The 24,620-nt window shown below is 43.0% G+C and overlaps 2 protein-coding genes across 2 annotated transcripts in view; both read left to right on the forward strand.

The window, feature by feature from the left end:
• Nucleotides 1-24,620, forward strand: part of LOC133570282 (uncharacterized) — a 57,158-nt gene that overhangs the window by 9,156 nt on the left and 23,382 nt on the right. Inside the window, exon 3 of the mRNA XM_072916267.1 lies at nucleotides 7,193-8,196. Coding sequence (XP_072772368.1) covers nucleotides 7,193-8,196 — 1,004 coding nt within the window. The remainder of the gene's footprint in view (nucleotides 1-7,192; nucleotides 8,197-24,620) is intronic.
• LOC140676651 (uncharacterized) lies at nucleotides 12,576-19,030 on the forward strand. Its single transcript, XM_072914178.1, has 2 exons — nucleotides 12,576-12,990; nucleotides 17,155-19,030. The coding sequence occupies exons 1-2, from the start codon at nucleotides 12,888-12,890 to the stop codon at nucleotides 18,639-18,641; spliced, it is 1,590 nt and encodes a 529-aa protein (XP_072770279.1). The 5' UTR covers nucleotides 12,576-12,887; the 3' UTR covers nucleotides 18,642-19,030.

A 24,620-nucleotide genomic window follows, 5' to 3' on the forward strand; every position in this document is an offset into this window, starting at 1 on the left:
CACAATAAACATGATGATAGGACATACACACAATAAACATGATTATAGCACATACACACAATAAACATTATTATAGGACATACACACAATAAACATGATTATAGGACTGTGGAAGTCTTCAATCAATCAATCAATCAATGTTTATTTATATAGCCCTAAATCACAAGTGTCTCAAAGGGCTGCACAAGCCACAACGACATCCTCGGTACAGAGCCCACATAGTCTTGCGCTTCCGGGTTCATCGCGGACATGACAGCTGCCTTCATGGTTCTGAACAATGATTTATTTGTCACTATGAGTCTCTTTGTGTGCTTTTCAGCCATGTTCTTATGCCAGTGTCGCTCTTGCTCGCGCTCCAACCAACCCTCCTCTCCTTCCCAGCTGCTGCCTTTAACAGAGCGACAGGTCATTAGATAAGCATGCCCAGGTGGGCCATCTACGCACCTGTCGCTGATCTCGAAGCCGGTCCTGGCACACCCCGCTTCGCTGCAGGTCCGCAGGCCAGGCCCCCCCCCACATACCTCCACCGCCAGACTCAGTCCGGAAGGAAGTCGGCCACGGCCATCTGTGCACCCGGTCTGTGGATCACTCTAAAGTTGTGGAGTTGCAAAGCCAGATACCACCGGGTGATCCGCGCGTTGGCATCTTTCATTCGGTGGAGCCACTGAAGGGGTTTGTGGTCTGAGCAGAGGCTGAATGAGCGCCCCAGGAGGTAGTATCGGAGGGCCCCGACCACCCACCTAATGGCGAGGCACTCCCTCTCCACTGTGCTATACCTGGCCGGATAGCTTCGGGCTGATGTAGTCGGTCGACACCCTCCACCTGCTGAGACAAAACCGCTCCCAGTCCTCTGCTCGACGCGTCAGCCTGCAGACAAAGCAGGAGAGAAAAATCAGGCATGTGCAGGACCGGACCAACTCCTCGCAGAGGGCCTTCTTAACCCTCTCAAACATCTGCTGGCACTGCTGCGTCCACTGGACCAGATCTGGAGCACCCTTTCGGGTGAGGTCAGTTATTGGGCTGGTCAGGTCCGAAAACCGGGAGATAAACCTCCGGTAGTAACCTGCCAGACCCAAAAACTGCCTCACCTCTTTTTTCGTCTTGGGGGTTGGGCAGGCCCCAATTGCCGCTGTTTTGTCTACCTGCGGCCGCACCTGCCCTTCTCCCAAGTGGTACCCCAGATACTGTACTTCCCTCCGGCCAGCTGCACACTTCGCCGGGTTGGCGGTGAGCCCTGCCTACCTCAGAGACTGGAGCACTGCTCCCACCCACCGCATGTGTTCTTCCCAGCTGCAACTCTGAATGATGACGTCATCCAGGTAGACAGCCGCGTAGGCAGCCACGTATGCAGCGTGAGGTCGCAATACTCGGTCCATGAGGCGCTGGAACGTGGCGGGCACACCGAACAAGCCAAACAGAAGTGTCACAAATTGGTACAAACCTCCCGGAGTGGAAAAGGCCGTTTTTCCCCTGGAGTCTGGTGACAAGGGAATCTGCCAGTAGCCCTTGGTTAAAAAACGAGCCGTACCCAGCCGATCCAGGAGCTCGTCGACCCGAGGCATTGGGTAAGCGTTAAAACGTGATATTGTGTTCACCTTGCGGTAATCCACACAGAACCACACAGACCCATCCATCGTTCTTCCCTACCAGAACGATGGGACTGCACCACGCCGTGTGGGATTCTTCTATTACCCCCAACTCCAGCATGGATTTTAATTCCTCCCGTACCACTTTGCGTTTGTATTCGGGGAGCCTGTAGGGCCGAGACTGCACCGTAACACCCCGGCTGGTCTCAATATGATGTTGAATGAGGTTCGTGCGTCAGGGCCGAGCGGAGAACACATCAGAAAAAGCGCTGCTGCAGCTTGACAACACCCGCTCTCTGCGCTAACGTAAACTGATTGTCACAGAGGAGGGGGGGAGGGCAGAACAGAGAATGTTGACCTCAGTTTGAAGCAAAGGTGTTAATACTAATCGCCACATTTGGCGAGGCGTGTTTTAAAGCAGCTGTTGTGAGAGTAGCATATGTGCGTGTGTGTGCTCCTTTAAGAATGGCAGTATGTGGGGTGTGTGACGAGTAAGTGAGTGGGCAAGTTAGGAGAGGTAGCGCTAGCATGTGCAGGAGTGTCAATAGCATGGTGGATGTCTGCTTGTGCCCTGTGGAAATTATAAATAAAGTGACCATGTTGTAACTAATGGATGGCCTCGTCATTCTGACCAAAGTGAAGGGTCTCCCCTGCTGTCCTCGACCACGGTCTGGGAGCCGACAAGCAGGAAAGGTGTAAAACAGTATTTGCAACGCGGTGCCTCCCTTTATTGTTAGTTTTGAAGCCCAAATCAGAATCAGAATCAGCTTTATTGTCATTACGCAAGGTAACGAGATTGAGGCCATTCCATACAGTGCGATGTGTGCATGCTAGAAAAACAATGTGCAAATATATAAAAATATACAAAATATAGAAGTGCAATGAATATGGTGTGAAATGAATATATACATGAAAAAACAAAACAAAAACAGGGTGGTTGGTGGAATGAGTTATTGCACCGAAGAGAAGGCAGTTATGAGGGACAATGGGGCAGTCCGTTCAGGATGGTTATGGCCCTGGGGAAGAAGCTGTTCTTTAGCCTGTTTGTTTTGGTTTTAATGCACCTGTAGCGCTTCCCAGAGGGCAGCAGGTGGAACAGGTCAGAGCCAGGGTGGGTGCTGTCCTTGATGATGGCACTGGCTCTGTTGAGGCAGCGGGAGGTGTAGATGTCCGTCAGAGAGGGGAGAGGGCGGCCGATGATCTTCTGAGCCGTCTTGACCACTCTTTGCAGCCTCTCCCTGTCTGCTGCAGTGCAGCTGCCGTACCATACTGTAATACAGTAGGTCAGCAGGCTCTCGATGGACGAGCGGTAGAAGGTCAGCAGCAGGTCAGGCTTCAGGTTGTACTTCCCGAGGACTCTAAGGAAGTGTAGCCGCTGCTGAGCCTTCTTGATGATTGATGTGGTGTTGACTGTCCAGGAAAAGTCATTAGAGATGTGGACTCCAAGGTACCTGAAGGTGTGGACCCTCTCTACACGCTCGCCGTTGATGTAGAGGGGGGCAGGGTCGGTGCTGCTCCTCCTGAAGTCGACGATGATCTCTCTGGTCTTGCTGGTGTTGAGAGCGAGGTTGTTCTCCGAAGACCAGGCCGTCAGCTTCAGGACCTCTTCCCTGTAGACAGCCTCGTCACCCCTGGAGATGAGCCCGACCACTGTGGTATCGTCGGCAAACTTGACGGTAAGGTTGTCACTGTGGGCCGGACTGCAGTCATGGGTGTAGAGGCAGTAGAGGAGGGGGCTCAGCACACAGCCCTGTGGGGAGCCGATGCTCAGCGTGTGGGAGGATGAGAGGTGCGGGCCAAGTCTCACATTCTGGGGTCGGTCCGTTAGGAAGTCCCTTATCCAGGCGTTTGTGAGAGGGGGGAGGCCAAGAGTGTCCAGTTTATTGCAGAGTCTGTCCGGGATTATTGTATTGAAGGCAGAGCTATAATCCACAGAGAGCATCCGGACGTAGCTCTGCTGCTGCTCCAGGTGGTTCAGAGCAGAGTGGAGAGCAACAGCAATGGCGTCCTCTGTGGACCTGTTCGCCCGGTATGCGAACTGGTGGGGGTCGAAGTCTGGAGGGATATGGTCCTTGGTGTGCTGGAGAACAAGTCGCTCGAAGCACTTCATGATTACCGGAGTGAGGGCCACTGGTCGGTAATCATTCAGGCTGGTGATGGGAGACTTCTTCGGCACCGGGATTATTGTAGATGACTTCAGGCAGGATGGGATGACTGCCTGAGCCAGGGAGAGGTTGAAGATCCTGGTGAGGGGGGGAGCGAGCTGGTGGGTGCACGTCCTGAGCACCTTTCCAGGTACTCCGTCTGGTCCGGTAGCCTTCCTGGGGTTCACAGCCAGGAGCACTCGTCTGACACTGTGCTCCTGTACAGTGAGTGGAGTGGTGCCGGAGCCCGGTGGGGGCGGGGGCAGGGCTGGAGCAGATGAGTGTCGCTGGGGGGTTTCGAAACGGGCAAAGAAACAGTTAAGCTCCTCTGCCAGTGTCGCAATCTGATCCGCAGTTGTCATATTGCAGCCTCTGAAGTTTGTGATGTCATGAATGCCCCGCCACACCTCCCGTGAGTTATTGCTGGACAGATGGGACTCTATGCACCTCTTGTGGTCCGCCTTTGCTTTTTTAATCCCTCTCTTCAGGTCGGCTCTAGCAACACTGTACAGTGCCCTGTCCCCTGACCTGAAGGCTGCGTTGCGGGCCCTGAGGAGTGTGCGGACCTGGCTGGTCATCCAGGGTTTCTTGTTGGGGTAAACCCGGATGGTTTTTTCCACAGTCACATTCCCGATGCAGAACTTTATGTAGTCCAGCACCGTTCCTGTGGCTGTCTCCAGCTCCTGTTGTTGGAAGAGGTCCCAGTCTGTGTGTTGGAAGAAGTCCTGAAGTTTGGGGAGTGCATCGTCAGGCCAGGTCATAACAGTCTTTGTGATGGGCCTGGCCTGGCGTCTGATGGGGGTGTAGGTAGGAGAGAGCAGGAGGGAAAGATGGTCTGACTGTCCAAGCTGGGGGAGGGGTGTAGCTCTGTACGCGTGCTTTATGTTGGTATACACGTGGTCCAGGGTGTTCTTGCCCCTTGTAGAACACTTCACGTGCTGGTAGAACTTAGGGAGTACAGTCTTCAGATTGGCCTTATTAAAATCCCCTGCTATGATATGAACACCGTCGGGGTGGGCCCGCTGCTGTTCGTTGACGGTGTTCAGCAGAAGAGAGAGCGCTGTGTTTACTTTGGCGTCCGGTGGAATATACACAGCCGTGATGATAACAACAGACAGCTCTCTCGGGAGAAAAAAAGGCCGACATCTAACAGACATGTACTCCACGTCCGGGCAACAGTGCTGTTCAGTGATTGTCCCGTTGTTGCACCAGTTCTCATGCACGTAGATACAGAGCCCCCCTCCTCTGCTCTTACCGGAGTCCTTAGTTCTTTCCCGGCGGAGCAGAGTGCGGCCGGCTAGCTGCATGCTAGCATCGGGTATTTCCGGGTGAAGCCAGGTTTCGGTGATAATCATAGCACAACAGTCCCGAACATAGCGGTTTCCAGCAAGTTGTAACTCCAGGTCGTCCATCTTCTGTACGAGGGATCTGGCATTAGAGAGGAACAGGCTCGGTAGAGGTGGCTTGTGGGGTTGTTTCCTAAGCCTGAGCAAGACGCCGGACCTGCGGCCACGCTTCTGCTTCCTCTCCCTCCTCCGTCTGCGCCGTCTCCCAGACCCGACAACAAACCACGGAGAGCCCTGTGCTCTCGCTATGTCATCTGGGATGTTGTGCTTGTGGTGAAAGTCGCTCGAAACAGATATCTGGTGCGAGTTCCCGATATCCAAGAGTGACTGGCGGGTGTACCGGGTGTTTGCAGTACAGGTGGTGCACAAAAGGAAAAAAAACAAGAAGAAAAGAAGGAAGAAAGAGCACTGAAATGGAGAGCCGTAAGCCGCTGCGTCTGTGCGCGCCGCCATCTTGGAAAAAAAAAAAACAAAAAAAAAAACTCCATATTGTACTTCCCACCCTCATTATTAACCAATAGAATTGTAGTTTTTTGCCTGTCTTCCTTTTCAAGATGTTATTGCTTGTATGCACTTTGTGTACGCGCCTCGAACCTGTAGTCACTCAGATGAAAGAGCGGAACCGGTACTTTTTAAAGGTGGTATCATACCGATTTCAATTGATTGTAATGTATATAATGTAATATATAGTGGCCAAACATTTCAATTTTTGTTTCATCTGACATCACATGGAAAAAGATAAGACCTTCCGGAGGAAAGTTCTGTGGTTAGATAAAATAAAAATGGAGCTGTTTGGCCTCAATACCTAGCAATATGTTTGGAGGAGAAAAGGTGAGACCTTTAATCCCAGGAACACCATCCCTACCGTCAAGCATGGTGCTGGTCGTATTATGCTCTGGGCCTGTTTTGCTGCCAATGGAACTAGTGCTTTAAATGGGACAATGAAATAGGAGGATTACCTCCAAATTCTTCAGGACAACCTAAAATCATCAGCCCGGATGTTGGGTCTTGGGCCCAGTTGGGTGTTCCAACAGGACAATGACTCCAAACACACATCAAAAGTGGTCAAGGAATGTCTAAATCGGGCTAGAATTAATGTTTTAGAATGGCCTTCCCAAAGTCATGTGGACAATGCTGAAGAAACAAGTCTATGTCAAAAAAACAACAAATTAAGCTGAACTACACCAATTTTGTCAAGAGGAGTGGTCAAAAATTCAACCAGAAGCTTGTGGATGGCTACCAAAAGCGCCTTATTGCAGTGAAACTTGCCAAGGGACATGTAACCAAATATTATCATTGCTGCATGTATACTTTTGACCCAGCACATTTGGTCACATGTTCAGTAGACTCATAATAAATTCATAAAAGAAGCAAACTTCATGAATGTTTTTAGTGACCAACAAGTATGTGCTCCAATCACTCTATCACAAAAAAATAAGAGTTGTAGAAATGATTGGAAACTCAAGACAGCCATGACATTATTTACAAGTGTATGTAAACTTTTGATCGCGACTGTATATATGCATCCATTTTCTACCGCTTATCCCTTTCGGAGTCGCGGGGGGTGCTGGAGCCTATCTCAGCTATAATCGACTGGAAGGCGGGGTATGTATATATATATATATATATATATATATATATTTATATATATATATATATATATACATACAGTATATACTGTATATTTATGTATATATGTTCAGTTTAACAGTCCAGTTGTGATTGATTGAATGCCCTGAGAATTATACTTGACATTCTTTTGTAATTGCCACTAAATAACGTGTAGTATTTTGTTAATTTCTTGCCAAAAATATTTTTATGTGAAAGATATTTTCAAAGCAGAATATTATCCTTAGGGCCCTCTGGCACCTCATGAGGGACCCGTAAAATCTGTGCCTCTTAAGACCTCCCTGTTGGCTTTGTACGCTCATGTTACTTCTCAACTAGTCAAAGTTGATGCTAATTGACCTGTTTCTTCTCCTTTTTACAGAATGTGAAAGCAAAAGTGAGTCCACAAATAACCAAATCGTAAAAGCAGAATCGAAAATGAAATCTGAATTGGTAAAATCGTATATATTTTGATCCCAGCCTGGGTTTGTCTTCTTGTGTCCTGCAGACGTCTGTGAAAAATATCGTCTACCTGAGCAGCAGGAGGAGTCTTCCAGTATGGAGCAGAAGAGGTCACAGCACCTCCACGTGAAAGAAGAGGAGCCACAGCCCCCCCACTTTAAAGATGAAGAAAAACAGCGGCTGTCCCCTCACTTCATAGAGGAAGACAAGAGACACCTAATCAGTGTGAAGAGTGAAGAGGATGAGGTCAAAGGTGAGAGTGAGAGTGAGGAGAAGAGAGAGGCGGAGCCTCCAAGCAGCAGCTCAACTCAACACATGACAACAGAAGCTGATGGAGACCATTGTGGAGGATCACAAGCAGACAAGATCTTAGCTCCACTATCAGATAGTGACGACACAACGTCTCACTCTCCTGACACTGATGATGAAGACTCTAAAAATGATAAGACATGTCACACTGACAACACACACTTCACATGTTCTCACTGTGACAAAACTTTTAAATACCGGCGCAATATGAAAAGACACATGAGAATACACACCGGAGAAAAACCTTTTTCCTGCTCAGAATGTGGTCGAGATTTTAGACTAAAACAAATGCTGAAAGAACATGTGAGAATACACACTGGAGAAAAACCTTTTTCCTGTTCAGAATGTGGTAAAAGTTTTGTAATGAATCAAAATTTAAAAGTACACATGAGAACACACACTGGCGAAAAACCGTATTTATGTTCAATCTGCAGTAAAGATTTTACTCGAAGGTACCATTTCAAAGTACACATGAGAACACACACTGGAGAAAAACCTTTTATTTGTTCAGTATGTGGTAAAAGTTATATAGAAAGACGGCAATTAAAATCACACGTGAGAACGCACTCTGGTGAAAAACCATACTCCTGTTCAAGCTGCAACAAAAGCTTTTGCCACCAACAATCTTGTACAGTACACATGAGAACACACACAGGAGAGAAAGTGTTGAGTTGCAGTGTGTGTGGTGAAAGATTCTCTTCTAAGTACCAGTGTAAGAAACACAAGTGTGCTGGTGAGAACAACAGCAGCAAATGAAGATGCAGGATTTGAAATAAACTGTCAAGACTTTAACTTTGACTTTCTAACATCAGCACATATAACATATGTGACATCGTTGTTGTGTGTGTAACACCATCTTGTTAAAATGATTCTAACATTTATAGATTAGACACTTCAGATTAGTGATTTTTTTTCAGTCAAGTCCATCCATTTTCTACCGCTTGTCCCTTTTGGGGTCGCGGAGGGTGCTGGAACCTATCAGCTGCATTCGGGCGGAAGGCGGGTACACCCTGTTTTTTTGTGTATTTTAAAATGAACAGAACAATTTGACTGAAAAAGTGAGAATAAAAGTACATATAATATGTTACATACAATACACATTTTATATGTAGATATTCATAATTCACTTTCATACTTATTCATAATAGTGTTTTATATAAGTTTTTTTAATAATTAAGTGTTACATATTTTATTTTCTGTTTGCATGTTATCCCCGTGACTGCGCGGGTTCCCTCCGGGTACTACGGCTTCCTCCCACCTCCAAACACATGCACCTAGGGATAGGTTGATTGGCAACACTAAAAATTGGCCCTAGTGTGTGAACGTGAGTGTGAATGTTGTCTGTCTATCTGTGTTGGCCCTGCGATGAGGTGGCCCCGCCTTCCGCCGGATTGTAGCTGAGATAGGCTCCAGCGCCCCCCGCAGCCCCGAAGGGAATAAGCGGTAGAAAATGGATGGATGGATGGATATTTTATTTTCTAATTCTAGATGATTCCATGGATGAATTCCTTTATATGATATACATATTTGTTTTGCATGTGTTCATACCTTTGCTTTTGAGTACACATAAATCCCTCTTAGTTCATATTTACTGGTTCACATCTGAAACATCTTCTGGACCACTTCTGGAAGCATATTATTATTTACTTTATACATTATTTGAGCAGTTGTCTTTTATACAATTTTAAAATGTGTGACTTTATGAAACATTTGTTGGGTCTCTATAATCCATTCTATTAATTGTCTTTATTACTCTCTTGTGTAATATGAATATTGTTGTGTGATTGTTTTATATGTATGTCCCCAGATCTGTATGCAATAAGCAATGTATGCTTCAACTAAAGTTGGGAACAATAAATGTAGTTAATCATTTTTTTTCAATGTTTTCTTTATATGACTTACATGTAGTTTCCAGCTAACTTCATCATCTAGACTAACTCAGCCTGGAGGATGTGTGTAATGTTGAGATGTATTGGAGATGCTTTGGTTTGTTTGGATGTTGTCAACCTGTCAATTGTTCTATTTAAACATGTTGTCAGATCTCGCGAGAGAAACAAGCAACCAGCTCTATTACTTCTTCTTCTTACTGGCAGTTTGCAGCCATGACTTGAAAGGTTCATACTGCCACCTACCGGACTGTAGAATGTAGTGTGGGCCATAGGACAGAAGGAGGAAATCCCGTTAAGAACCTGTGGAAAGCAGCAATACACCTAAGATCTTCTACTCGTCTGCTGGAAATAGAAAGAAGAAGAAGAACGAGGGGAAAGCAAGATGACGTTTGATGGAGAAAGTCTAAACGTGGGCATTATACTTCTGTATTTTTAATCATTGCATACATGTGCACATTTATGTCCTTTTATATAGGCTACGTTTTATTTTGTTTCCCGAGTATCCTGCTTCCTTGATTTTTGTAAGTAAAAAATAATCTTCAATCGCGCTGCTGGATCAGTTTGAATTACTGGATAGCGGGAGAAGGAACAATATGGTGCGAGTCAGACAAGATGTCAAGTGGAACAAACATTTGAACAAAGGGGTTATAGGAACAATGGTACATGGGTTATACTTGTATAGCGCTTTTCTACCTTCAAGGTACTCAAAGGGCTTTGACTCTCTTTCCACATTCACCCATTCACACACACATTCACACACTGATGGCGGGAGCTGCCATGCAAGGCAATAACCACGACTCATCAGGAGCAAGGGTGAAGTGTCTCGCCCAAGGACACAACGGACGTGACGAGGTTGGTAGAAGGTGGGGATCGAATCAGGTACCCTCAGGTTGCTGGCACGGCCACTCTCCCAACCGCGCCGATCCCTTTCAGTGTTTTATGCAACTGACTCTGACTTTGTCTTACCTCTCTATTTTTGGAGGTAAAACTCTGGAGCTTTTGAAGTGAAAAGGGACAAGCAGTAGAAAATGGACGGATGGATGGCTAATCAAACAAAAAAAAAAAGAAAATAAATAAATATATATATATATATATATATATATATATATATATATATATATATATATATATATATATATATATATATACAGGTAAAAGCCAGTAAATTAGAATATTTTGAAAAACTTGATTTATTTCAGTAATTGCATTCAAAAGGTGTAACTTGTACATTATATTTATTCATTGTACACAGACTGATGCATTCAAATGTTTATTTCATTTAATTTTGATGATTTGAAGTGGCAACAAATGAAAATCCAAAATTCCGTGTGTCACAAAATTAGAATATTACTTAAGGCTAATACAAAAAAGGGATTTTTAGAAATGTTGGCCAACTGAAAAGTATGAAAATGAAAAATATGAGCATGTACAATACTCAATACTTGGTTGGAGCTCCTTTTGCCTCAATTACTGCGTTAATGCGGCGTGGCATGGAGTCGATGAGTTTCTGGCACTGCTCAGGTGTTATGAGAGCCCAGGTTGCTCTGATAGTGGCCTTCAACTCTTCTGCGTTTTTGGGTCTGGCATTCTGCATCTTCCTTTTCACATATACCCCACAGATTTTCTATGGGGCTAAGGTCAGGGGAGTTGGCGGGCCAATTTAGAACAGAAATACCATGGTCCGTAAACCAGGCACGGGTAGATTTTGCGCTGTGTGCAGGCGCCAAGTCCTGTTGGAACTTGAAATCTCCATCTCCATAGAGCAGGTCAGCAGCAGGAAGCATGAAGTGCTCTAAAACTTGCTGGTAGACGGCTGCGTTGACCCTGGATCTCAGGAAACAGAGTGGACCGACACCAGCAGATGACATGGCACCCCAAACCATCACTGATGGTGGAAACTTTACACTAGACTTCAGGCAACGTGGATCCTGTGCCTCTCCTGTCTTCCTCCAGACTCTGGGACCTCGATTTCCAAAGGAAATGCAAAATTTGCATGGCTGGGTGATGGTTTGGGGTGCCATGTCATCTGCTGGTGTCGGTCCACTCTGTTTCCTGAGATCCAGGGTCAACGCAGCCGTCTACCAGCAAGTTTTAGAGCACTTCATGCTTCCTGCTGCTGACCTGCTCTATGGAGATGGAGATTTCAAGTTCCAACAGGACTTGGCGCCTGCACACAGCGCAAAATCTACCCGTGCCTGGTTTACGGACCATGGTATTTCTGTTCTAAATTGGCCCGCCAACTCCCCTGACCTTAGCCCCATAGAAAATCTGTGGGGTATTGTGAAAAGGAAGATGCAGAATGCCAGACCCAAAAACGCAGAAGAGTTGAAGGCCACTATCAGAGCAACCTGGGCTCTCATAACACCTGAGCAGTGCCAGAAACTCATCGACTCCATGTCACGCCGCATTAACGCAGTAATTGAGGCAAAAGGAGCTCCAACCAAGTATTGAGTATTGTACATGCTCATATTTTTCATTTTCATACTTTTCAGTTGGCCAACATTTCTAAAAATCCCTTTTTTGTATTAGCCTTAAGTAATATTCTAATTTTGTGACACACGGAATTTTGGATTTTCATTTGTTGCCACTTCAAATCATCAAAATTAAATGAAATAAACATTTGAATGCATCAGTCTGTGTGCAATGAATAAATATAATGTACAAGTTACGCCTTTTGAATGCAATTACTGAAATAAATCAAGTTTTTCAAAATATTCTAATTTACTGGCTTTTACCTGTATATATCCATCCATCCATCCATCCATTTTATACCGCTTATTCCCTTCGGGTTCGCGGGGGGCGCTGGAGCCTTATATATATATATATATATATATATATATATATATATATATATATATATATATATATATATATATATATATATATATATATATATATATACATAATGCCAAAGGAAATTTAAAAAGAACATGAAAACCTCCCACTTTCTAAAATACATTATAAAATCGGTTAGCATCAAAGACGAAAATAATATGTGTGTAATATTTATTTTGTTTCTTTTTTTTCTTTCCTTGTGCTACTGTTGTTTCAATACATTGTTAAATATTTGAATATTTTTATGAAAATAAATTGTATGTCCTTGTTTTGAAAATGTGAAATGGACAAGTTTACTTTTATTTTCAGAATGTTGAAATAGTTGTACCGGGAGTGGGGGGGAGCTGGTTACTTGTTTCTCTCGCGAGATCTGACAACACTGCGCGCGAACCGAACACGGCGAGGATAAAGCAAGATGGCGTCCGACGGTGAAGACGTTATTGCAGTCGTCACAGTTCAGTGTTCTTAATCTGTGCGTCCATGTACACATATATGTCCTTTATTAGACTCTATTAAATAGAGTAAACATTGTTAATAACGGTTTGCATCCGGTTATATTAGTCTGAGCGCACGTTGATGCTTCTCGAGCTAGCTTAGCTTGCTAGTTAGCTTAGCTTGTTAGCTGCTAACAAAGAGAGGCGGAAGTGATCAAAACACATCGCTAAGCAGAGATCAAGTGTGAGTGTAAAGTGTTGTGATTGTGTGAAAATGTGCGAAAGAACGATAGCAGAGTACGAGGAGGAACTTTGTCCGACAAAAGAGGAGAAGGAGCGACAACATCAAAAACATCACGTTGTGTTACACAAAACAGGTTTGTTTACTTCTTACTCTCACATGTTTACTAACTTTATATTTATTGTTAACACTATTCTTGAATATATTGTCTATAGGAAGATGAATTGTCATGTGAGGATGATGCACTGATTGTTTCACGTTTCTGTTCCAGCAGAAATCATAACAAAAACTAAACTCAGTTGATAGTAAAAAGTCGTTGTTGCAATTGTTGGATATGACTTTAAAGACCTACTGAAATGCGATTTTCTTATTTAAACGGGGATAGCAGGTCCATTCTATGTGTCATACTTGATCATTTCGCGATATTGCCATATTTTTGCTGAAAGGATTTAGTAGAGAACATCGACGATAAAGTTCGCAACTTTTGGTCGCTGATAAAAAAAGCCTTGCCTGTACCGGAAGTAGCAGACGAGTAGTGTGACGTCACAGGTTGTGGAGCTCCTCACATCTGCACATTGTTTACAATCATGGCCACCAGCAGCGAGAGCGATGTGGATGAGGAAAGTGAGAGTGAAGGACTAGAGGGCAGTGGGAGCGATTCAGATAGGGAAGATGCTGTGAGAGGCGGGTGGGACCTGATATTCAGCTGAGAATGACTAAAACAGTAAATAAACACAAGACATATATATACTCTATTAGCCACAACACAACCAGGCTTATATTTAATATGCCACAAATTAATCCCGCATAACAAACACCTCCCCCCTCCCGTCCATATAACCCGCCAATACAACTCAAACACCTGCACATCACACTCAATCCCACAGCCCAAAGTACCGTTCACCTCCCCAAAGTTCATACAGCACATATATTTCCCCAAAGTCCCCAAAGTTACGTACGTGACATGCACATAGCGGCACGCACGTACGGGCAAGCGATCAAATGTTTGGAAGCCGCAGCTGCATGCATACTCACGGTACCGCGTCTGCGCATCCAACTCAAAGTCCTCCTGTCTCTGTTGTCCCAGTTCTCCACAGGCCAATGGTAAAGCTTGACTGTCATCTTCCGGGAATGTAAACAATGAAACACCCGCTGTGATATCCGGCACACCAGTTAAGGGGTGCATTCTACGGTGGGGGTGCGTTATCCAGCACAACACCTGCCGCAATATACAGCTTCCCACCTACAGCTTTCGTCTTTGCTGTCTCCATTGTTCATTGAACAAATTGCAAAAGATTCACCAACACAGATGTCCAGAATGCTGTGGAATTTTGCGATGAAAACAGACGACTTAATAGCTGGCCACCATGCTGTCCCAAAATGTCCTCCACAATCCGTGACGTCACGCGCTGACGTCATCATACCGAGACGTTTTCAGCAGGATGTTTTGCGCAAAATTTAAAATTGCACTTTAGTAAGCTAACCCGGCCGTATTGGCATGCGTTGCAATGTTAAGATTTCATCATTGATATATAAACTATCAGACTGCGTGGTCGGTAGTAGTGGGTTTCAGTAGGCCTTTAAACCATAACCAAGCATGCATCAATATAGCTCTTGTCTCAAAGTAGGTGTACTGTCACCACCTGTCACATCACGCCCTGACTTATTTGGAATTTTTGGCCATTTTCCTGTGTAGTGTTTTAGTTCTTGTCTTGCGCTCCTATTTTGGTGTTTTTTTCTCTTTTTTTGGTAGTTTCCTGTAGCAGTTTCATGTCTTCCTTTGAGCGATATTTCCCGCATCTACTTTGTTTTAGCAATCAAGAATATTTCAGTTGTTTTTATCTTTCTTTGTGGGGACATTGTTGATTGTCATGTCATGTTCGGATGTGCATTGTGGACGCCGTCTTTGCTCCACAGTAAGTCTTTGCTGTCTTCCAGCTTTCTGTATTTGTTTACTTTGTAGCCAGTTCAGTTTTAGTTTCGTTCTGCATAGCCTTCCCTTAGCTTCAATGCCTTTTCTTAGAGGCACTCACCTTTTGTTTATTTTTGGTTTAAACATTAGACATCTTTTTACCTGCACACTGCCTCCCGCTGTTTCCGACATCTACAAAGCAATTAGCTACCGGCTGCCACCTACTGATATCGAAGAGTATTACACGGTTACTCTGCCGAGCTCTAGACAACACAGACACTCAACAACAACACATCATTTGCAGACTATAATTACTGGTTTGCAAAAAGTATTTTTACACCAAATAGATGAAATTAGATAATCTCCCACGCTACACTAGTGTGCCGTGAGATACAGTGGTTGAAAAACACTGTTATTTGACGCTATTGGTGAGAGTGACACATACTGTAGCAGAGCTACTTTATCTTACTTTTAAATTTAGTGTTAAAACAAATCCTAGCAGAAACACTGCAACTTGTTTTGTTTTTACAGTACTAAAATTAGAGTTTGTGTGTCTCTGTGTGTGTCTGTGTCAGTCAGATGATTATAATAATAATCATCCTCTAATAAATATAACATATTCCTTATTTACAGAGTGGGCGTGCAGAGGGCAAATTGGATGCCACACTTACAGTACATCATCATCTACCAACATCACACATACAATACTTGATGTCTTCCAGTAGCAGCTGCTTATGCTCCATCCTTAAAATGGCAAAAGACCTCACTGCAGTGCTGTCATATTTCATTGGCAAACTTTCAAATAGTTGAGAGGTGTTCTCTGATATGTGTAAGACTAGACCCCTCATGTATCAACACTATTGTTGTATACTAGGACAAAAAGTGCACTTACATCTTATGGCCATCATGTGCCATCTTGAACATTTATTTGTATTTTTTTGTGTTTTTTAGTTTCTGACATATTACTTTGTTAATAATGCTAATACTGCTTTCATATACACATTTAATTTGTATTGGAGGTACCGTATTTTTCGGACTATAAGTCGCAGTTTTTTTCATAGTTTGGCCGGGCTCCAGTGCGATTTATATATGTTTTTTTCCTTCTTTATTATGCATTTTTGGCAGGTGCGACTTATACTCCGGTGCGACTTATACTCCGGTGCGACTTATACTCCGAAAAATACGGTACATGTAACAGTTATCTACAATAATGTTTCTTCTACAAAGTACATACTTTTGAATGTGTTATTTTTAAATACAACTTGTCAAAAAAAAGTACTTTTAGAACATTTTGAGCAAATTTGAAAATACCACGATAATAATGATAACCGGGATAAGAAATGTTCATACCGTGACATCCCTAGTGTCTATGTTTGTGTGTGTATATAGGTATGTATGTATATACAATCGCGATCAAAAGTTTACATATACTTGTCAAGAACATAATGTCATGGTTGTCTTGAGTTTCCAATAATTTTTACAACTCTTATTTTTTTGTTATAGAGTGATTGGAGCACATACTTGTTGGTCACAAAAAACATTCATGAAGTTTGGTTCTTTTATGAATTTATTATGGGTCTACTAAACATGTGACCAAATCTGCTGGGTCAAAAGTATACATACAGCAATGTTAATATTTGGTTACACGTCACTTGGCAAGTTTCACGGCAATAAGGCGCTTTTGGTAGCCATCCACAAGCTTCTGCTTGAATTTTTGACCACTCATCTTGACAAAATTGGTGCAGTTCAGCTAAATATGCTGGGTTTTTTTATGTGGACTTGTTTCTTCAGCATTGTCCCAACCTCCGGGCTGATGATTTTAGGTTGTCCTGAAGAATTTGGAGGTAATCCTCCTTTTTCGTTGTCCCATTTAAAGCACCATTTCCATTGGCAGCAAAACAGGCCGTGCGTGGTGTTTCTGGGATTAAAGGCCTCACCTTTTCTCCTCCAAACATATTGCTGGGTATTGTGGACAAACAGCTCAATTTTTGTTTCATCTGACATCACATGGACAAAGATAAGACCTTCTGGAGAAAAGTTCTGTGTAATACCACAAAATAACATGTAGTATCTTATTAATTTATAGCCAAAAAGATTTTTATTTTATAGATATTTTCAAAGCAGAATATTGTCCTCAGGGCCCTCTGGCACCCCATGGGGTAACCGTACGGTCTGGGCCTCTTAAGACCTCACTGTTGGTGCTAATCGACTTGTTTCTTCTCATTTTTACCGAATTTGAAAGCAAAAGTTAATCCACAAATAACCGAATCATAAAGCAGAATTGAAAATGAAATCTGAATTGGTAAAATCCTATCAATATCGCTCCTAACATGTGACTGAACAAAGATGGACTCCTCTAGAGCATGTTTGTCTTCTTGTGTCCTGCAGACGTCTGTGAAGAACATCTTCTCTCTGAGCAACCGAAGTGGAGCTTCAGGATGGACAGGGAGGAGCCACAGCCCTTCCACATTGAGGAAGAAGAGGCGCCACATACATTACAAATGCAAAGGGAAGAAAATAAACCACTGACCTTCCATTTTAAAGAGGAAGAGGAGGAACACAGCATCAGTCAGGAGGGAGAGCATCTTGAATGGTTGGAGGAGTTCCCAGGTATTGGTGTCCCTGTGAAGAGTGAAGATGATGAGGTCAAAGGTGAAAGTGAGGAGAAGAGAGAGGCGGAGCCTCCAAGCAGCAGCTCAACTCAACACATGACAACAGAAGCTGATGGAGACCACTGTGGAGGATCACAAGCAGACAAGATCTTAGCTCCACTATCAGATAGTGACGACACAACGTCTCACTCTCCTGACACTGATGATGAAGACTTTAAAGATGATAAGACATGTCACACTGACAACACACACTTCACATGTTCTCACTGTGACAAAACTTTTAAATACCATTGTCATCTGGTAAGACACATGAGAAAACACACAGGGGAGAAATCTTTTTCCTGTTCAAAATGTGGTAAAAGCTTTCAACGAAACGATGTGTTGAAAGAACACATGAGATCACACACTGGAGAAAAACCTGTTGCCTGCTCAGAATGTGGTAAAAGTTTTGTAAAACGTAGCGTTTTGAAAGGACACATGAGAATACACACTGGTGAAAAACTTAAAGATGATAAGACATGTCACACTGACAACACACACTTTAAATGTTCTCACTGTGACAAAACCTTTAGATTCCGTTGTGCTCTAATAGCACACGTGCGAAAACACACTGGAGAAAAAACTTTTTTATGTTCAATCTGTGGTAAAGGTTTTGTTCTAAGTCAACAGTTGAAAGTACACATGAAAATACACACTGGAGAAAAATCATTTTCCTGCTCAGAATGTGGTAAAAGTTTTGTAATAAATCAAAGTTTAAAAGTACACATGAGAACACACACTGGAGAAAAAACTTTTTTATGTTCAATCTGCGGTAAAGATTTTACTCAAAAGCACAATTTCAAAACACACATGAGAACACACACTGGCGAAAAACCTTTTTCATGTTCAATTTGCGGTAAAGATTTTACTCGAAGGTACCATTTGAAAACACACATGAGAATGCACACTGGCGAAAAACCTTTTTCATGTTCAATCTGCGGTAAAGATTTTACTCAAAGGCACAATTTCAAAACACACATGAGAACACACACTGGAGAAAAAAATGTTTCATGTTCAATCTGCGGTAAAGATTTTACTCGAAGGGACCATTTCAAAACTCACATGAGAATACACACCGGAGAAAAACCTTTTTCCTGCTCAGAATGTGGTAAAAGTTTTGTAACAAATCAAAATTTAAAAGTACACATGAGAACACACACTGGAGAAAAATCTTTTCAATGTTCATCAGCATCAGCACCGGCTCCCCCCAGGGCTGCGTGCTAAGCCCCCTACTCTACACTCTCTACACCAGGGGTGGGCAATTAATTTTTACCGGGGGCCGCATGAGCAACCCGAGCACTGCTGGAGGGCCACGCGACAATATTTCAATTAAATTTTGCTCAAATTATTTTTGATATACCGTAAGATAAATAATAATAAAAATAATATTTTCATTTAACCTAACTTATCTTTATACAAAAGCAGATGGCTTTTGATGGTTTTTATTTTTAACACTTTCTTACACAACACTTCCTGATGTATAATACAATGCAAAAATGTCAATTTCTGTCACTTTATCCTGCATCCTCTTTGTTGTGAATGTAGCACACCTGTAAGGTGATTGGCGAAGAAGGAGGAAGCGTTGCTGTTGCGGAAATGAGGAGTGAGGATAGACGTGCGTGTGGAAAGAACGAGATACGTTGAGCTGTGTTAGTATAGGTTGCTCAATAAAAGTTTAAAAAGAGCGTCAGACTTGGTGTGCACTTATTCTGGACGCTACAGTTGGTGTCAGAAGTGGGATGAAATGCCTCCCAGTTCGCCTTGCCATCAAACCTGAGAGTCTTCATTGAGGGCGGAATTCCCCCATGCCAAGCAGCGTGCGCTGCACCTGTAGACGCTGACTCTCTCCTTCCACCCTCTCTCTCTCTCTTTGCAACGAGCTCCTCACGTACGGGATTCACACAGACATCTGCAGTCACTGCCGGCACCTTTCAATCTTGACAAAGTCGCCAGGAAACATCGTGGCACGTACCTCCCGATGACGTAGCAGGCTGAGCACACATGCAGCGGCAGTATGCGCAAAGTTTTACTTCTGACACCAATTGTAGCGTCCAGAAGAAGTGCACACCAAGTCTGACGCTCTTTTTTTAACTTTTATTGAGCAACCTATACCAGGGGTCGGCAACCTTTACCAGTCAAAGAGCCATTTTGACCAGTTTCACAAATTAAAGAAAGCAATCGGAGCCACAAAAATCTTTTGAAATTTAAAATGAAATAACACTGCATACAAAGTTTTTTTTTTGCTTTGTGCTATGTATGAACCAAGGGCCTCAGACACGCGGCCCGCACCTTAATATGAAAATTGAATGTTAGTGCGGCCCGCGAGTTTTATATGAATGGCGCTTGACAGCGTCATACTTGTCATCTCTCCCGATTTTTCCCGGCAGACTACGAATTTCAGGGCATCTATTCTCTCGAACGTGCCGTGATGGTACAGCATTTAGCGCCCCCTACAACCAGCGTGCCGGCCCAGCCACACGTTGTATGGTGCTTCTGCTTGCTCACGCAAGTGACAGCAATGCATACTTGGTCAACAACCACACAGGTTACACTGACGGTGGCTGTATAAAAAAACTTTAACACTCTTACTAATAATGCGCCACACAGTGAACCCACACCAAACAAGAATGACAAACACATTTCGGGAGAACATCTGCACCTTAACACAACATAAACACAACAGCACAAATACCCAGAATCCCATGCAGCCCTAACTCTTCCGGGCTACATTATACACCCCCGCTACCAAACCCCGCCCACCTCAACCGACGCACAGAGGGGGGGGGAGTTGATGTGTGAGGGAGCAGGGTTGGAGTGGGGGCGGGGTTTGGTGGTAGCAGGGGTGTATAATGTAGCCCGGAAGAGTCAGGGCTGCATGGGATTCTGGGTATTTGTTCTGTTGTGTTTATGTTGTGTTAAGGTACAGATGTTCTCCCGAAATGTGTTTGTCATTCTTGTTTGGTTTTGGTTCAAAGTGTGGCGCATTATTAGTAAGAGTCTTAAAGTTGTTTTATATGGCCACCGTCAGTGTAACCTGTGTGGCTGTTGACTAAGTATGCCTTGCTGTCACTTGCATGTGCAAGTATAAAATGCATACAACAAAAGGCTTGGCTGGCACACTGTTTGTACAGATTGTAGAGGGCGCTAAATGCTGTACCATCATGGCACGCCCTTATTATTATTGTTAGGGTGAAAATCTGAGAATATTAATCCCGGGAGTTTTCTGCGAGAGAAACCGAAATCCGGAAATCTCGCCGCGGGTTGCCGACCCCTGACCTATACTAACACAGCTCAACTTATCTCGTTCATTCCACACGCATGTCTATCGTCACTCCTCATTTCCGCAACTCAAGAACACAACATCAACTTCAGCAGGTCGTTACACTATATTCTTTAAACACAGCAACCTGTGTGTACCACAAATTAAGCACACGGCTTCACCTTTAATTTCTGTAAAGAAATACTTGGCAGTCCATGTCTTGTTGAAAACACGCAATTCGTCATCAACTTTTCTTTTTTTAGCGTCTCGGGTATAACTACGCATCACTTGTAGCTGTGCACCTTCACTCACAGGTTACACACAGACATACGCCCATAAATAACACTTTTCAAAATAAAACAATTGTATTGCATGCACGACATAGGTGTTTTTTAAAATTTATTTTGTAATTTGTGATTGCAGCTGTTCACATTCACTCACAATCGCGCACGAGCATACCTCCACACGGAAGTAATACAAACAACGCTTTTCAAAACAAAAGCAGCACCGTTGTATTGCACACTCGAGATATACCGTATACTTTTTAAAATGTATTTTGTAATTTATTATTGGCCTCACGCGGGCCGGACAGGGGCGTACAAAGGGCCGGATGTGGCCCGCGGGCCGCAGAATGCCCAGGTCTGCTCTACACTCATGACTACACCCCTGCTCATGCCAGCAATACCACTATTAAGTTTGCAGATGACACCACAGTAGTGGGACTCATTTCTGGGAGGGATGAGTCAGCCTACAGAAATGAAGTGGAGCGGCTGACTGGGTGGTGCAGGGAAAACAACCTGGTCCTTAACACCACCAAAACGAAAGAGCTGATCATGGATTTCCGGAAGAAAAAAAACAATAAACATCCAACCACTGTACATCAATGGGAACTGTGTGGAAAGGGTCTCTAACTTCAGGTTCCTGGGGATCCAGATCGAGGAAGACCTGTCGTGGAGTATGAACACCTCAGTGATCACAAAGGCACAGCAGAGACTTTACTTTCTGAGACTCCTCAAAAACAGCCACCTGTCACAAAAACTGCTTGTGTCCTACTATCGCTGCTCAATAGAGAGTGTGCTGACATACTGCATGTGTGTATGGTATGCTGCATGGTGGCAGAGAGAAATGCACTTCAGAGGGTGATAAAAACTGCCATTAAGATGGCTGCTCTCTCCACTCCCTAGATGAACTGTACAGTGCCAGGTGCCTCAAAAAGGCCCAAAACATCATAAGGGACCCATCTCACCCTGGACATAAACTTTTTGAACTGCTGCCCTCGGGCAGGAGGTACAGGACAATAAAATGCCGGACAAACAGATTTAAGAACACTTTATACCCGAGAGCAATAGTGTCGCTGAACACAAGACAATAATGACTGTGCATGTGAGCTGTGTGCATGGTATTTTTATCTATTTATCTATGTTTTTATGTGTTATTATGAATTTGCACTAAATTAGTTTTGAATACAATTTTGTTGTACAATGTACAATGACAATAAAGATATATTCTATTCTATTCAATTCTATTCAGTATGTGTTAAAAGTTACAAACCCCGTTTCCATATGAGTTGGGAAATTGTGTTGGATGTAAATATAAACGGAATACAATGATTTGCGAATCCGTTTTAACCCATATTCAATTGAATGCACTACAAAGACAAGATATTTGATGTTCAAACTCATCAACTTTTTTTTTTTTTTTTGCAAATAATAATTAACTTAGAATTTCATGGCTGCAACACGTGCCAAAGTAGTTGGGAAAGGGCATGTTTACCACTGTGTTACATGGCCTTTCCTTTTAACAACACTCAGTAAACCTTTGGGAACTGAGGAGACACATTTTTTAAGCTTCTCAGGTGGAATTCTTTCCCATTCTTGCTTGATGTACAGCTTAAGTTGTTCAACAGTCCAGGGGTCTCCGTTGTGGTATTTGAGGCTTCATAATGCGCCACACATTTTCAATGGGAGACAGGTCTGGACTACAGGCAGGCCAGTCTAGTACCCGCACTCTTTTACTATGAAGCCACGTTGATGTAACACGTGGCTTGGATGGCAACATATGTTGCTCCAAAACCTGTATGTACCTTTCAGCATTAATGGCGCCTTCACAGATGTGTAAGTTACCCATGTCTTGGGCACTAATACACCCCCATACCATCACAGATGCTGGCTTTTCAACTTTGCGCCTATAAAAATGCGGATGGTTCTTTTCCTCTTTGGTCCGGAGGACACGACGTCCACAGTTTCCAAAAACAATTTGAAATGTGGACTCGTCAGACCACAGAACAGTTTTCCACTTTGTATCAGTCCATCTTAGATAAGCTCAGGCGCAGCAAAGCCGACAGCGTTTCTGGGTGTTGTTGATAAACGGTTTTCGCCTTGCATAGGAGAGTTTTAACTTGCACTTACAGATGTAGCGACCAACTGTAGTTACTGACAGTGGGTTTCTGAAGTGTTCCTGAGCCCATGTGGTGATATCCTTTACACACTGATGTTGCTTGTTGATGCAGTACAGCCTGAGGGATCGAAGGTCACGGGCTTAGCTGCTTACGTGCAGTGATTTCTCCAGATTCTCTGAACCCTTTGATGATATTACGGACCGTAGAAGGTGAAATCCCGAAATTCCTTGCAACAGCTGGTTGAGAAAGGTTTTTCTTAAACTGTTCAACAATTTGCTCACGCATTTGTTGACAAAGTGGTGACCCTCGCCCTATCCTTGTTTGTGAATGACTGAGCATTTCATGGAATCTACTTTTATACCAAATCATGGCACCCACCTGTTCCCAATTTGCCTGTTCACCTGTGGGATGTTCCAAATAATCACACGTGAGAACGCACTCTGGTGAAAAACCATACTCCTGTTCAAGCTGCAACAAAAGCTTTCGTCGCCGACAATCTTTTACAGTACACATGAAAACACACACAGGAGAGAAAGTGTTGAGTTGCAGTGTGTGTGGTGAAAGATTCTCTTCTAAGTACCAGTGTAAGAAACACAAGTGTGCTGGTGAGAACAGCAGCAGCAAATGAAGATGCAGGATTTGAAATAAACTGTCAAAACTTTAACTTTGACTTTCAAACAACATCAGCACATATAACATGTGTGACATCATTGTTGTGTGTGTAACACAATATTGTTAATATGATTCTAACATTTATAGATTAGACACTTCAGATTAGTTTTCAGTCAAGTACATGAGTTAATATACACATTTGTGTACTTTAAAATGAACAGAACAATTTGAATAAAAAGGTGAGAATAAACAGTACATAAAATATGCTACATACAATAAACATTTTATGTGTAGATAGTCATAATTCATTTGTATACTTATTCATAATAGTGTCTTATATATGTTTTTTGAAATAATGAAGTGTTACATATTTTATTTTCTAATTGTAGATGATTCCATAGATTAACTACTTTATATGATGTACATATTTGTTTTACATTTGTTCATACCTTTGCTTTTGAGTACTCATAAATCCCTCTTAGTTCATATTTACTGGTTCACATCTGAAACATCTTCTGGACCACTCCTAGAAGCATATTAATATTTACTTTTTACATTATTTGAACAGTTGTCTTTTATACAATTTTAAAATGTGTGACTTTATGAATCATTTGTTGGGTCTCTATAATCCATTCTATTAATTGTCTTTATTACTCTCTTGTGTAATATGAATATTGTTGTGTGATTGTTTTATATGTATGTCCCCAGACCTTTATGCAATAAACAATGTATGCTTGAACTAAATGTAGTTAATATTTGTGGGTATGTATTTTATTCTATTTATTATCGCAGTCAATTTTTTCAAGGTTTTTTTTATATGACTTACATGTAGTTTCCAGCTTACTTCATCATCTAGACTAACTCAGCCTGGAGGATGTGTGTAATGTTGAGATGTATTGGAGATGCCTTGGTTTGTTTGGATGTTGTCAACCTG

Source organism: Nerophis lumbriciformis, linkage group LG01, assembly GCF_033978685.3.
Source record: "Nerophis lumbriciformis linkage group LG01, RoL_Nlum_v2.1, whole genome shotgun sequence".
NCBI lineage: Eukaryota > Metazoa > Chordata > Actinopteri > Syngnathiformes > Syngnathidae > Nerophis > Nerophis lumbriciformis.

Excerpts from the sequence above, each read along its gene's own strand:
- LOC140676651 (XM_072914178.1), top strand. The coding sequence starts at position 12,888 with ATGTGCGAAAGAACGATAGCAGAGTACGAGGAGGAACTTTGTCCGACA. Across the intron at positions 12,991-17,154 it reads CGTTGTGTTACACAAAACAG|ACGTCTGTGAAGAACATCTT; the intron begins GTTTGTTTACTT and ends TGTGTCCTGCAG.